Source organism: Lepisosteus platostomus, chromosome 19 (genome assembly GCF_059453375.1).
Source record: "Lepisosteus platostomus isolate fLepPlt1 chromosome 19, fLepPlt1.hap1, whole genome shotgun sequence".
NCBI lineage: Eukaryota > Metazoa > Chordata > Actinopteri > Semionotiformes > Lepisosteidae > Lepisosteus > Lepisosteus platostomus.
Window position 1 is genome coordinate 935,075 of NC_142629.1, and position 14,711 is coordinate 949,785.

General features: G+C 48.5%; 1 protein-coding gene across 1 annotated transcript in view; it reads right to left on the reverse strand.

Moving 5' to 3' along the window:
* Nucleotides 1-106: 106 nt before the first annotated feature.
* lmtk2 (lemur tail kinase 2) overlaps nucleotides 107-14,711 on the reverse strand; it is a 47,389-nt gene continuing 32,784 nt past the window's right edge. The window contains exons 9-14 of the mRNA XM_088612133.1: nucleotides 14,351-14,472; nucleotides 12,664-12,813; nucleotides 8,296-11,512; nucleotides 7,200-7,335; nucleotides 6,027-6,278; nucleotides 107-3,071 (exon numbers count right to left, since the gene is read on the reverse strand). Of these exons, the coding sequence (XP_088468259.1) occupies nucleotides 3,043-3,071; nucleotides 6,027-6,278; nucleotides 7,200-7,335; nucleotides 8,296-11,512; nucleotides 12,664-12,813; nucleotides 14,351-14,472 (3,906 nt within the window). The 3' untranslated portion in view covers nucleotides 107-3,042. The remainder of the gene's footprint in view (nucleotides 3,072-6,026; nucleotides 6,279-7,199; nucleotides 7,336-8,295; nucleotides 11,513-12,663; nucleotides 12,814-14,350; nucleotides 14,473-14,711) is intronic.

Sequence of the window (14,711 nt, forward strand, 5' to 3'; positions counted from 1 at the left end):
AACCGATAATGACTCTTATTCTGCCACGGTCGTCCTGATGCTAAGAATCATGAAATAGAGGAGGGGTGACTCCCAAGGCAAAAAGAAAAATACAGACAAACAAAAATCAATTTACAAGTCAATTTTCATTTAATCTCCATATTAAATAGACATAGTGTTTTTCATTATAAACATTTCATTGAATTACACTATGCATGATCATCAACGTGAAGTAAAAATATTACAATTTTTAAAAATGTACACTTTTTAAGGACAGGATGACCTGAAGTTTTCTTTTCTGTTTGTTTAATTAAATTTTAGCTTTTTTTTTAAAATCGTGATATGCTGCCTTTATGTAGCTATTAAATTACAAAATGAAAACCTCATACCTAGGACTTGGTTACATCATTCCCCATTTACAGACAAAATTATAACATTTATATACATCAGTACCATTCAACATTAAGTTACACTTCTCAAATGTGCAAGATTAAGCAAATGTTTGTAGAATAAAACATCAGAATTCTTTAAAATAAAATTTCAAGTTTATCTGTAGCACAGGCTCCTGATATTACAAATATTAACCTTTTTAAATACAGTAACTACTGTACTTGAATAAAAAGGGCACCTACTAACAACATATCCGAAACAACTGGTATTTAAATTTGGAAAAGCGTTCACCATTTATAAAATAATCTTTGGGATTCCTGCACCTGTTAACCACTTGAAAGCTATTGTCTTAAACTAAGACATCTCCATCTTTAACCAGTTAAGTCTGGAAGAACTTTTTGAATTCTTTATATCAATTTATTTTTTTTATTATTGTATACTACTTTATACAAAGCCTGAAAAGAGCACAATTTTCGTGGGTCTCAGTAATGCTTCTGGGTTCCAGTTGGATTTGCTTCTAATAGGGTTATATTTCTCAGCTGCTGCACTCCAAACACGCAATGAATCAGACAGACATCTGGCACTTTGTCAAATTTAACTAGATTGAAGTGTCAAAATCTGACTGACTTCTTAAATTCTGAGTTTTGCAAATTCAGTCTACGGGCTAACCGTTCCACTGACAAAGAGAATATCTAAAAAAGGAAAAGTCTTATTCTTCCATTTTCCAGTGGTCACCTGAACCCAAGCTCATAACCTTTTATGCGTCTATGAAACCTGAAATGTAGTGCATTACATGCAAACGCAAGGGGATCACAGTCTTTATGATGCAGTTTCACTAAAAAAAAAACACCAAGCCTTTTCTCTACAGTTCTGTAGATCTCCGCTGTAGGAATAATAATGCACGAGGTCAGGGAGAGTATCATGTTATAGCTCATGTTCCTCTATGAATTACTGCATGTCGGCCTGACATACACAGAGACCATTGCACTGAGACTGGTTATTCCTATAAACTAGTAAAAACAAGGTTTTTCATTGCACTTCTGTTCTTGTAATACCAAGCTTATTTATACTACATTCTGGTATTCCTCAAGAAACTTCAGCTCTTTTAACAGACGGCAAACAGTAATTAAAACAACTCAAGTAAGGAGAGCAGCCAGCCTGCATAACAACAAACACGAACTGCCCCACCTGTCTGTTCATTTGGTTTTTTAATGTTTGAACAGCAGAACACACATTGGTAGCTGTGGCTTTCTGTTTTAAAACAAATGATCAAGATTTTGCACTCTCTGAAGATCAAAATTATTATCAGCTGTACTCGCCCCCCCCCACACACACAAACAAATCCAAACTAAGATTTGCGTTCTTTTCTGAAGCAAACCAAAAAATTCTGAAAACAAAACGTAGTGCTAGCTTCCTTCCTCCTTTTAATACAACTCCTTCATTAAAAAGGAAACAAAGATTACCAGCCTTACAGCAAATACCTCCTCGCACATACAACAATGGTGAAACAAAGTGGATCCTTTGCTTTTGCACATGTTTAAACTGGCGATCTGTAAATTCAGCTCTTAGTGCAGTTCCAGCAAAGTGTTTTGGAATGTTTTATAGTCTAAGGACACAGACTATCTTTAATTTACATGCACTGGAGCAGGCATGTGCCTTTATCTGCTTTGTAGTGAAGAGAGACAGAGTAAAGAAGTATAAGTTATGTTTTAAACAAACAAACCCTGGCTGCTGAAGCAGTATACAGCAGCCACCTAGGCCCTGTGCACACAGATCCTGACAGGCACCTCCAGCCCATGAACAGAAATTAGATTCTGTCTGCAACAGCTAACAGTGCCCTCAACCACAGTGCACCAATCACTGGCCCGAACGCCAGATCGTTATCGCTATCGTCAGGGTTGCTATGGTTATCATGGGTTTGTGACAGTGCATGAAATGAGACATATTGCCACTTTCTCCAGAACACGACAAACAACGAAACCCAAAATATGAGCAGATCTTGACTTGAAGAGAACCACATGTCCAGCCGTTTCCAAAACCAGCAGCGAGCACACAAAACCTAAGACTTTCTTCTTTTGTCAGCAGCACAGAAATCGCCTTGAAACTCATCTCTCTGGACGCCACACAAAGCTGCTGCCTTCTGCAGTGTGTAGGGCTCCCATGCAGGGGGCTGTGCTTCCCCTTATTGCTCAACAGTGGGGAAAGCTATGCCTGACGGTCCTCTGTGCAGTGCTGAAGATCCTGCAGGGAAATCCAGTGCATTACAAAATGCATAAAACAACGAGTCAGCCCCGTACTCAGACAACCAGAATGAAATGCAACTGCAGTGACTTAAAAGCAAACAGCACACAGTACGATTTCTTCTTGCCTGTACAGCTTCTTTAAGAAAATAATACTTTAAACTGTCATTTTTTTTATCACACCGTGAAAACTCTCAGGCCTGCGCCTGGCCTGTCCAGTTCTTCAATAAATGCGGGGAGCGAGGGGTGTGGGGTTTGGGCGTTTCTCATGCCTGCTGCTCGGTGTTGACTTCAACCCCCTTCCGCTGCCCCTGAGACGGGGGCTGCCCAGCCGGAGCTGAACAGCAGCCCCCTCAGAGGTCTCAGCTGCCCTGCAGCAGTGCCCGTGCCCAGTGCAGCTCTGCCAGTGAAAGCAGGTGGAACAAGACCTCGCTTAGTCCTTCTCCCCATCCTCGCTGCTTCCTGGAAAGAGAAGAAAATGACAAAAGCAGTCAGAAGCACGTGGCCTGATGCTGCCTCTTATCAATGAATATTGAAGTGGACAGAGTATCAGCTAATTCTGACACGGCAGCACTAGCGTGGCACGGAACAATCTGTGCTGTTCTGGAAACGGCACCAAGGAGACGCACGCATCAGGACGCAGCAGCAGCTGGAGAAGGAGAAAAAAACATCCCTCCAAAGGACAAAAACAGATGCATCAAAACCACTCTCATCAGCCCTGACCTGTCCCTCTCCAGCACACCTGCACAGGTTCCTGGAGTTCCTGGACCTGCCCCCCTCACCCCCCCACTCCTGAACGCCCTTGATGTGTCAGGACCCTCCACTGCAGCCCTCTGCCAGGAAACAAACCCCTTCTCCGCCTGCTGCTGCCTGCATATCTAATCAGTCTGCGCTGGACTGCCACCGTAAATGTGGAAATGTGCAAATGAATTTCACATATCAAACTGGGACCCATTTTTTATTTGCTTTGCTTGCAGATAAACTCTCTTAGTGACATTTTCCTAAGAGAGCGCCATGTGTACTCTATACCTAGTGTATCACCTATACCCACATTCTGTCCTCTCCAGCTCACACACACACTGGAATGTGTGATTATCTTCAGGCAGACCTTGAACAGACCCTGATGCACAAACTGTAGATTTGCTATTTTTAACCCCACTGCCTTTTGAATTGCTCCTATAAAAACAAAGTTTTCTGTGAAGAAAGACAATTAATGGTCTAGCAGAATGGAGGCTCTGTGCTTCCTGTTGTTTGTTCCTGGAATTCTGCTAATACAGAGCTAAAAGAGAAGAATGTCCAAGCACTTTCAGGCACTGACAGCCCAGAGATGCTGGGCTTCACCATTACTTCACCTGTGACCAGGAATCCCCAGTCACAGAGCAGAGTGAGGTGGTCTCCACTGGTTTAGTGCGTTTCAGAAAGAGCTGCATCAGTGCTCTACCAGCCTTAACCCTGCTGTTTGGGTGGTGCGCTAGCCGAGTGCAGAGACGGTGCGCGTGGCCAGAGGCGTGCATATTCATTCCACTTCTCTCCCGCGACGGGGCAAAGGCTGCGAGCTGCGAGCTACGTTAAAGAACACACTGAAGCTCTAACGTGAGGCCAGGGTGTTGAACGATTTGAGAAAAAACTAACTGCACCGTACACGCGCACGCAGACGGGATGACTCTGCCCCTGAAGTGCCCGTGCACTGGTGGGAGTCATGGGTTATTCTTCCCCTGACATCGATCCGTGCCCCGAGCGAGAAGATGCGGGAGTCGAGTTTTCCGCGCCTTTGGAGCATGCTCCGATTACAGACGCAAAGCCGGAGCCCATGTTCTGCTCTGCAGCTGCTCGGGGTTAGAAAGACCACCCCCTTTCCACGTCCACAGCTGGAATCTGTGCGACGTCAGAACTGGAAATAAAAAAGCTCCTCAGGCAGGACGTGGAGTATTAACATCAAAGCGGATTAGCCTAGGATAGCTCACAAGGTATCTTACTGCATTTAAAACAAACTCTGGGGCCGAGTCAAAAGATCTGCTTATCTTCTGCACCACAGAATAAAATTCAAGACTACAGCACAATGATACATTTTCACCCATCTGATAATCGTATCCCAGGAATATCACAAGGGGAGCCTTATTTTTACGGTATGTGATATCTTTTCTGTTCCAGCTCATTAATCTCTTATTCACGGGGGAAGAGCAAAGCAACTTTGTGGGCACAGGTTTTCCCACAAAGGGTTTCAATCACGTTAACCATGAGGAGACACTTGCAAGACCTGCTGAGGGCACCACCAATCAAACCAGAGACCGGCCAGAACAATGGTGGAAAACAGACTTAAGATCCAGCTCCAACAAAGCAAATAAAATCCCTAGAGCTCTACTTGTTAACATCTGTTCATCTAAATGCACATCTGGATGGAACAGAGTGTGCGTGATGGCGAGGTATGTAAAGAGAAGAAGCTGCTTCTTCCAAATGCAAGTGCTGTCCCATCTGATCTTATAATCACACAGCTTCCGCTGAGGGTGGCACTGCTGGGTACAGACAGCCAGAACCCTAAAGCCCAGCCGTATCACAACGGATCTCTAACAAAGCCTGATCACTGCTCAGGCTGGACTCTTGTCTTCTCTCTACTTCGGATCCAAGGAAAAAAAAAAAGTCCTGCTTCACAATAGCTTTATTTTTATCCACAACCTTTGTTCTGAGATGATGGACCTGCATCAAACCATGAGATTTCTCTCCTGTCTCTTTGCAGTGTATCCAGGCACTCAGCCAGCGCCTGGCAAGAAGGAGCAGATGTCCTCTGAATGTTTTTCAATGTGCCTCAGCTGTTTAAAAAAAACATTATAGTCCGCCGTACAGGCCATTAAACACTGACTCATGCAAAATCATAAAAAGGGGAAAAGGGACAAGTCACTCTTTCCATGAGCCCAGGGCTGCAGATGAAACTCAAACAAGCACAGCCTCCCGTGTCCTCATGGCAACAGAGCTGGGCCCTCAGGCGCGTCGCGGCTGCTCGGCAGGAGCTGTGGCCGATCGCAGGCTGGTGCAGCTCGCCGCTCGCCAGCCGGGCGGCCAGAGTCAACCTGCGGCCCCTCCAGACCAACCCCCACCGCCAGCCAGCGGGCAGCGACAGGGAAAACACTACAAGACACCGCCTCCTGTAGGGCTGATGACGATTACTGCTGGGGGGTGTGTGTGTGTGTGTGAGAGGGACATCAAGACACAGCTCCCCAGGGCAGGAGGGCGAAGGCATTGCCTCTTGTGTATGAGAGCAGAACGTACTTCCTCTCTGGACAAACGCAAAGTGCAGTTTAGGGCAAAGGCCTGAGAAACCGCACTGCAGGCGGGCGTCTCTGGTGTCTATTACAACCGAACGGGACAACACGGCCCGGATGTCCCGGTCCCGGGCCCGGGCGGCGAGGTCGAGGGGCTTGCCTCCTTGCTCGATGTCCGAGTCGGTGAGGTGCGTGAGGGAGAAGCCGGCGAGGCTGGCGGGCGAGATGGAGAAGCGCGAGTAGGCGGAGGGGCTCGCCCAGCTGGGCTCGGCTGCGCGGGTGGGCGGCGGCGGGGAGAAGTAGCGGGACGAGGCCGCGGGAGAGGTCTTGGCGAGGATCAGGCGGCCGGCCGCGCCGGACATGAAGGAGGCCTCCGGGGAGGAGAAGTCATCGTCCCACTCGAAGCCGCCGCCTGCCGAGGTACAAAGAGGGCATGAGAAACCTGTCCTGCCGGGGAGCCTCACAGACGCAGCACACAACACTCCAATTCTTAAAGGGGAACTGAGGTCTGGGTTTCTCACACCGGTTATTAAATCCCGGTAACAAAATAAGAGTGTATCGCAAAATTTTACAAACTCCAAATGAAGCATAAGATCGTGACTCGTGTTGCAAGTCGCCATGTCGTATCAAAAATCTGGTATCCCCAAAGGCGAGAGTGAGAGCTCACAACAATTGTGACGTGAAGCAGCCCTTCCTGCTCACTAGTCACTGCAATGACTGACATCAGTACAAGTGCAGGTTGTGCAGCAGACGGTTCACCACAAAAATGTTCCAACGTGACCTACAGGCAGAGTTAACAGGTAAGAAGTATTTGTTGGCAAAACCGTCTTGAAACCTTGAAGCAATATTGTTCTTGGGATTACAACAGATGTCTTCCCAAGCCTGCTTGTTTGCAGTGTAATAGGGCCGCAACACGCCACCGGAAATTCTGTTGCCTCGTTCTGAATCACAGATACTGAAGGCACCATGGCCCTGCCACACCTGGAAGTGAAGTCTGCTCTATTTTCCGATGTGAATTGGAGGTCGTACGCTTTACCGTGTGTTTTTCACTTTCGCGGCTGTTTGAAATGCACTCATCAACGCCAATTCTCTCTGACCCTGAAAAATAAAATCGTCCCTGCAGCGCCCCTTTAAGTGAACCGTGGAATTGGTGGCACCTAGAAGGCACTTAACTCAGCTTTATTATAACATAAAGAGGCTGGATCTCAAAAAGCAATTGGCATATTTTGGGTTTAACTTAAGTTAAAAACCTAAGAAGGCCCGGGCCTTCAGAAGGCCCAGCCGAATCCCAAGGGGATTTCCCATGTGGAGACAGTGCGTTGCTGCTGTGTACCCTCTTCGTCGGTGGAGCTCTCCGAGTTGGTGAACCTGTTCAGGTAGCTGGAGGAGGACACGGGGCTGCTGAACTCGGACACTCGGCTGTCGGGACGGGAGGAGGAGGGGTCCCCCAGCTCCTTGGTGGGGGTCTCCTGAAATGAGACGCGAGGTTTGAGCGGGCGAGCAGACCAAGGCATCACGTTGCAGATCCTTTTCCCGGGAACAGCCAGAACTCGGAAAAGCCAAGGCTTGACAAACCTTCAATCTCCAACACCTGTCTGATCAGCCCTGCTCAGGTCGTGCTCCTGTCGCCTCTCTGCCTTCGTTCGAAGCATGAAAACAAAACTGTACTTGAAATCCTGCGACAGCTTTATTCTGCCTTTCTGCAGCCCAGGAAATGTTGAGATTATGAACCTGCATCAAGCTTCGAGGTTTTTTGTACCTGTTCCTTTCAGAAGAATAAATTGAATCCTAAACATAAGCTCTTCTATTCTGACTCACAGCAGTAATAACCAAGTATTCCAAAATAGTCCTTGTGCAACAAAAGAGCCTTTGTGTGCATGGCTGCGAGATACTACAGAGAATAAAAAGATTCAGGTCTTCACGTTGCAATAATATATGTTTGTAGCACACATCTCTATGTGGCCATAATACATGTTTTATCACACAGCAGGGCAGGAAACGTGAAGGACGCTGTCTATTGCTTCCTGGAGTACACAGCTCCAGACCCTGGAGAGATGATACCCTAAGCTTTATCTGCAGCTCAAAATATAACCCTTATGATTTAACTCCTTAATCTAAAATTCAGATTCAAACAAATCATAAATTTCACCCTGCATTGGCCTTTTTTCACACTGGTGTTACTAAGACTAGATCAGATACTTCAGTGGTATTAAGCACAGATAAAATAAACAGAAATGCTCATTGCGCATGTTTAGGTCTGGCGATTCCATTTTCCTTTGTTTTAAAATTCTTCATGGCTGGGCTCGATTTCCCGGAGACTGAGCATGAGCGTCTTTTGTTGTAATCCCCGTCTGTCAGCTCATACAAAGCTTTCAACCAAACAGCAATAACGATAAGTGTCATTAACAAAAGTGAAAAGAGCCTGGTACCTGGTCAAAGAGGTAAACTGTGACATCATCAAAGAAGGACACAGCCTTCCGCCGGAGCTCAGAGTCGCCCTCTGGTGGCGGGGGCCGGGCCCCGCAGGGGGAGGAACCCTTCAGCAGGCTCTTGAGGTTCATGGCCGAGGCGTCATTGTTGCTGATGATGATGGGCACAGGGTGCACGACGTCCTCCTCGCTGTCGGAGCTGGTGCTGTGCAGGTGGTACGCGCGCATGTCGTCGTCCGAGTCGTCGCTGTTCTCATCTTCCTCGTCCGCCTCCATGCCGTCCTCCAGCACCCCTGCCATGGTCAGGCTGTCCAGCTTGCCCAGGTACTTCCCTTCGATGTCGGGCTCCTTCAGCTTGTGCCCCTCGCCCTGGTGGGACAGTGACAGCTTCTCATGCAACATAGTGTCCCCTGTAGAGTGCAACTGTGATGCTGGGAAAGAGGCCTCTGCAAAATCAGGGGGCTCAGCAGCCCTGGGGGGGTCTGTGGACCCGGCAGGATCGACGCCTGCCGCGGACTCTGGACCAGAAAGAACCTCGAGATCAGGCCCTTCCAGTTCTTCGCTGCCGTCAATGGACACTGGCACTCCCCTGTCCCAGTCCTCTTCAGTGGTGAGCACCAGCTCTGGCAGGCTGTTCTGCCCGACTCTGTCCACAGGCCTGGGCTCCTCTGCTCGATCTTCCTGAGGCCTGTCCACGGCTGCTTCAGCTGCCCGCCCCTCCAGCAACGCCATCGCGAGCTCCCCTGCCTCTGCGGCAGCAGTGTCCAGACCCGGCGTGCACCTGGCACTGACGGCAATATCGGCATCCGAGGAATCGCAGACCTCATGGGTGCTGCTGCCACTGACTTCTTCCAGCTTCTTATCCGGCTCCGAATCGTTATCGGAGAAGTACGCCGAGTCACGGTAAGAGTTTTGGTTGGCACTGGAGAACAATTCCACACCGGGAGCTCTGGCGTCCTGCGGATGGGTGGCTGTGGCCTCTTCCTCCACACCCAGCATGGTCTCCACCTCCGAGATGATGATCTCCGGGGGCGGGAGGAGCACAGGGGCCGGTTCCTCGGAGATGCTTGGCACGTATTCCTCTGGGGAAGAATCTTTGACAGCAGACTGGGAACTCCACTCGGGAGACTCCAGATTCTCCGTTTCATAGCCACTGTCTGCGGTTTTATAAGGAGGCTGGAGCTTCTGAGGAGCAGTAGTATTCAGCGTTTCCGCTGGCCCTACCATCCCATGCATATCCAGTGAATCTAAAGAGTCTGGCGTTTCTGCCGAATGCTCGATGGTTAGCATAGTAGTTGACATACTATCCTCAAGGAGGCTATCTTGGCTTATCTGGTCCAGACAATGAGCAGATGTCGTATGTGATGACAAGTCATCGGAGATATCATTACTCTCAAAGTTGATCAGGGCTTCCTTCTGCTCAGAGTCATTAATAGGCTGTAGGCTGTAGGGTACATGCTGTTCATTACCTTGAATGTCTTTGACTGTGTTGCTTACAGAATCCTCATTGGCAAGGCCAATGTCCAAAGCAGCTTTCCTGTCACATGCAGAGGGCCCTGAAAGACTGCCATGATTTGCAGGATCTTCGATCACCGCAAGAGGCTCGTCTTCTTCTGGAGCTCCTAAATCTTCTTCCAGGCTATGGGTTTTGGCAACATTGCACAAGATATTGTTAGTGGCACTTTCAGGGAACAGGGTAGGTTGGTGGTAAGTGGAAGGACTTGTGGGGACTTCAGCTCTCCTAGAGGTAGAGTCAAGACTAAATTCAGTCTCTGTTTCGGAGGAATTAAGTACAACACATTCTTCATTGGAAGAGCTACTTTTACACTGTAGATGGTCACTACAGCTTTCTCCTATAATCAGTGAACTTGAAGGCAACAATGTTTCTTTATTTCCTAAAGGCTGCAGAGGATCATTCACACCTGGGCTAAGAAAGTGCAACAGTTCCTTCTTGGAGGGTACAGAATCCCCTTCACACGTTGAGGGACTTTTTAGGTCAGCTTTCTCAGCTATTTCATCCTTGCCTGAAGACTTGATATCTAAACTATCCGCAGAAACCTCACTGAAGTTTGGTTCTGGAATGCCGTTGAGCTCAGCGTCTAAGAAACCAACACTCAAAGCCTTGGTGCCCCTTGACGAAGTCTCGCCATCCTTCATTAGGTTGTTCTCTTTGAGGAACAAGAAGTTGTCCGTCAGCTTCTCAACATTCAGTAATCGCACTGAGTCAGGGCTTTCCCTTGTGCTCTCCAAATAAACTGCTTCCTGGTCGTCTCCTAAAAAAGAACTCCCAAAGCTCTTCTCTGTGGTCTTGAGGTCAGATTCCGGACCCGCTTCCAGTGACACCCCTTTCTGGAAGCGGTTCCCGTTGAGCTCAGGCAGCTCCAGGAAACTCCTGCTCCATGACCCAGAGTCCTCCAATTTGGTAGCACTCTCTCTGAAGATGTTCGTGTGATAGGGGCTCTCCAGATCGCTGGAGGACCCTGCCTGACTCTCGGGTAAATTCGAATCCTTGGAATCTATGCTGCGGTGAAAGAAGTCGACGTCCGTGCTAGACTCGTCCAAGCGGATGTCACGGAGCACCACGTACTGCTGGGACTGCCTGTCCTGGGGCAGCTCTCGGTCTGGGGCCTCTCGTGAGCCCAGGGGACCCTGGTTCTCGTCCACCTCCAGGCTGCCCTCCCCCTGCTCCTCCAGCTGGATGTAGTATTCGCTCCCCGTGGCCGTTTTGTGAGCATCAAAGACGGGAAGGACGCCGGGGACCCCAGCCGAAGGGGCCTGAGCCCCGCCGTCGGCGCCTCTCTGGGCTCCGGTCTGGAGAGCCGCGGGCTTCTCGTAGGGCGGCACGGGGAAGAACATGCTGTGGTAGTTGAGGGTGGTGTCGGCGCAGGACGGGCCGCGGTCATTGTAGTGGTCGTGCTTGGCCGCCTCCCAGACGTACTCAAAGCTGAGGCCGCGGCTGGTCTCCGTCACCGTCAGAACCTCGTCCAGCTCGCGGCCCGGCCCGTCATCCACAAACTGCTCCAGGATGGGGAAGGACGAGTGGCTGACTGTGGTGGGGCGGGCGGAGGGGTTGGGCTTGAGTGCGTTCCACCGCTGCTCAAAGTCGTCCTCGGACTCCTTCTGGCCCTGCATGCGGAGGTAGGTGAGAAGCCGGTGCACTTCCTCGGTTGTGGCCCTCTTGTCAGGAGGAAGCCAGCAGAACTGCAACACCTCATACCTGTGGAGAGAGTTGAGAGTGGGAGGACTACACCGCCTCACAGCTTCACGCCCCAGTGAAAGTTGGGAGAGATGAGCACATGGGCTAACCAGTAACATTAATTTTAAGCATTGCCCATGAACCATTCGTCCATTTTCTAACAGCTTCACCCAATTCAGGGGAGCTGGAGCCTATCCCAGCATGCAGTGGGTGCAAGGCAGGGGTACACACTGGATGGGACACCAGTGCATCATAGGGCACTAACGAATCACTCCCTCCAATATTGTCACTTACTGACAATAAGAGCAAATGATGGATTTTTCTCATGAAGTATATATTCAAATATATAGATTAAGGACAGAATTTACATATTAAAGAAAATTAATGCTAGAAGCAGACACATTCTCTACAGCTATTTATTTTTTGGGATGTAGAATGTTGTCACAAGCGCAGACTTGCAAAAAACACAAACGAGAAAAGACCTTTGGCCTCTAATTTGGTAATCTGCCTTGTAACATGAACCCAATTTCACCTAGACAGTGGTGCCCCCACCCCCACCCCCAGAATGTGTGAAGAAAAGAGATTTCTTTTAAAAAAAACAGAGCAGTGAATTAAAATTCAGGATACAGAATTCAAACAGGATACAGAAAACGATACTCTAAAATGCTTCATCTGCTAATGACGGCACATTCACACAATTATTGCAGCATTTGTCTTTGATTTTTTCATCACCCCCCCACCAACACACACACACTTTTGGCCAGAATAAATATTAGTACATCAGCGCGTACGAACACAGGAAAAACATTTTCCTCTTTCGTCACCAGGCAACCTTCGGATGTGTGATTCAGAGGAGGCTGAGGGCAGAGGGCAGTGATTTGACGTGGAGGATGGATTATAGGCAGACACACACACGGTCACCTGGCTGCGTGGTGGAGCTGTGCCTGCCAGTGTCTGTGCGGTGATTAGGAATGGGGACTGCTGCACACCCACATCCGCAGCCATCACCTGGAGATCTGCACTGATGGCGTGCGCCAGCTGTTAACACTCACATCTGCATCCGCACCCAATAACAGAGCATGAGTTGTGCGCACACACAACAACCCTTGCAGCCAGCAGGGTCTTAAGACACACACGGGTGTGCGCCTTTCCACTTAGTAACGCGGCCTTACCATCTGTCAGAATAAGGCAGCTCCAGCTGAGGCTTGAAGGGCTTGGTCTGCTGCTCTTTTATGACACGGATTAGCACCTCTCTGTCAGACAGGTGGGGGTAAGGCTGTGTGGCGTTCTCGAACAGCTCCCACAGTGTCACGCCCAGGGCCCTGGAATCACAGACACACCTCGGAATCACTCACTGACGCACCAACGTGCCTCTCCGGATGAAAAGGCGGCGTGGACTGGTTGTGCCATCCAGGACGACAATCCTGCAGCAGGCAGCTGGGAACCTGCAGAATACTGCACCACTGCAGCATGCAGGCACACTTAAGGTGTATCCAATTACAGCCCCAAACAAATACACCACGCAGATATAAAAAAAAAAAACAAAAATGACAGGGTCCTGGAATTCAATAAAGAAAAACAAAAAAACTCAAATCCAAACTTCACATGTTTTCAAAACAAGAAAACACCAATAAGCCATACCAATACAAGCTTAATGATGATTAAGACTAAACACTTAATTTATAAACCTACACACATACATTGGACATAAATAAAATGAAATACTGATTCTACATAATCAGTACTGTGCCTAAGCTATCTATCAAACTAAATGTCACAGGTTACACACATCAATTCAGGTACATCCTGGATGATAAAAAGGTCACTGCTTCTCAAATCTATCTGCAGCCCTACTACGACATTAAGGTGGACTGGCCCACAATCAGTTTAATTGTCTATCTTAACCATCTTATAGAACTGCCTTATGACAGCAGGCACATCAGTGTTTATACAGAGCTAAAATTACAGGCGGTGATATCATTTATTATCCTTGGCAAGACAGAAAAAAGCCAAACGGTTACTGTTTAGTTGCAGGCAGCAGTGTCAACAGATGGCCGTGTGCCAGCCAGCCATCTGGTGCCCTCGTTACTTGACCACAGGTCTTCCATAACTATTAACAGTTTCTCCCCGTTTCTGGGCAGGATAACGAACGTCATCCTCTTTGCTCGAGTGGCCGCTGTCTGCAGCGGCTGAGGGGTGACATCACCAGCGTGAGGGCCGAAGGCCGAGGGCTGCCTGTGAAGCACCGTGACACGACGTCACCCACAATGCAGCACCATGATGGAACTGGCAGAAAAAGATGTCAGCTTTCAGCCCGATTTACCCCCATTTCACAAAGCCCACCTCACCAGCAGCTCTGGGCAGCATCTGAAGGGCGTCATATAGACAAAGATCTACGAGTTATATATTTCCTCTGCAGTAGGATGCACAACAGCTTACAATGGCAGCTGCTCCTCACAGCTTTGCAAAACAACATGTGCACCGCTTACTGTCAAAATGTCAAGAGAGTATCTCGACTCGTAACAATGATCAAAAATAAAAGCGAAATTCTCTTGAGGTTCTTTATTAGCATGTCTGTTTTGAGGTCTGAAAGTTAAAAAAATAATGAAAGGTTCAACCACAGCGGCCATCCTGGGGATTCAAAGTGAAAATAAATGTCATATATTTGGGTGTAAAGAGGCTTGTTATAGTGTTCTTTGAAAAAAAGAAACATGTCAAACATTTTTTATTCATTCCGTTCAGGATGAATTAATAACACTCCATTAACCATTTTCCCCGCTGAGAAGTGTCCGACGTGGAGCTCCAGCACGGAGCAGCGCCAGATCCCCAGCGCACTGGGAGCAGAGCTGCAGGACCTACCACACGTTGCCGGGCTTGGTCTGGTCCGCTGTGACCACGCCTCCGTGAAGCTCAGCCACCAGCTCGGGGGCCATCCAGCGCAGAGGCACTGCCAGCTCCTCCTCGGTGCTGATGTAATCCTCCTGGGGAGGGCCAGAGCACACGGTCAGGCCCTGCGGCCACACACGGGACCCGCTGGTCAAGCTGCTCCGCTTCGGTGAAAGATATGACCATTTTATTTTTAATCCTATTTCATTTTTGGGGCGCACTGCCAATAAAACCGATACGAGACCAAATCTGTGATCATTAAGGAAAATTCTACACAGACTTAGCTGCCTTGACTATAAACAGGGGCTTGTAAAACATTGGACTAGGTGGTTCT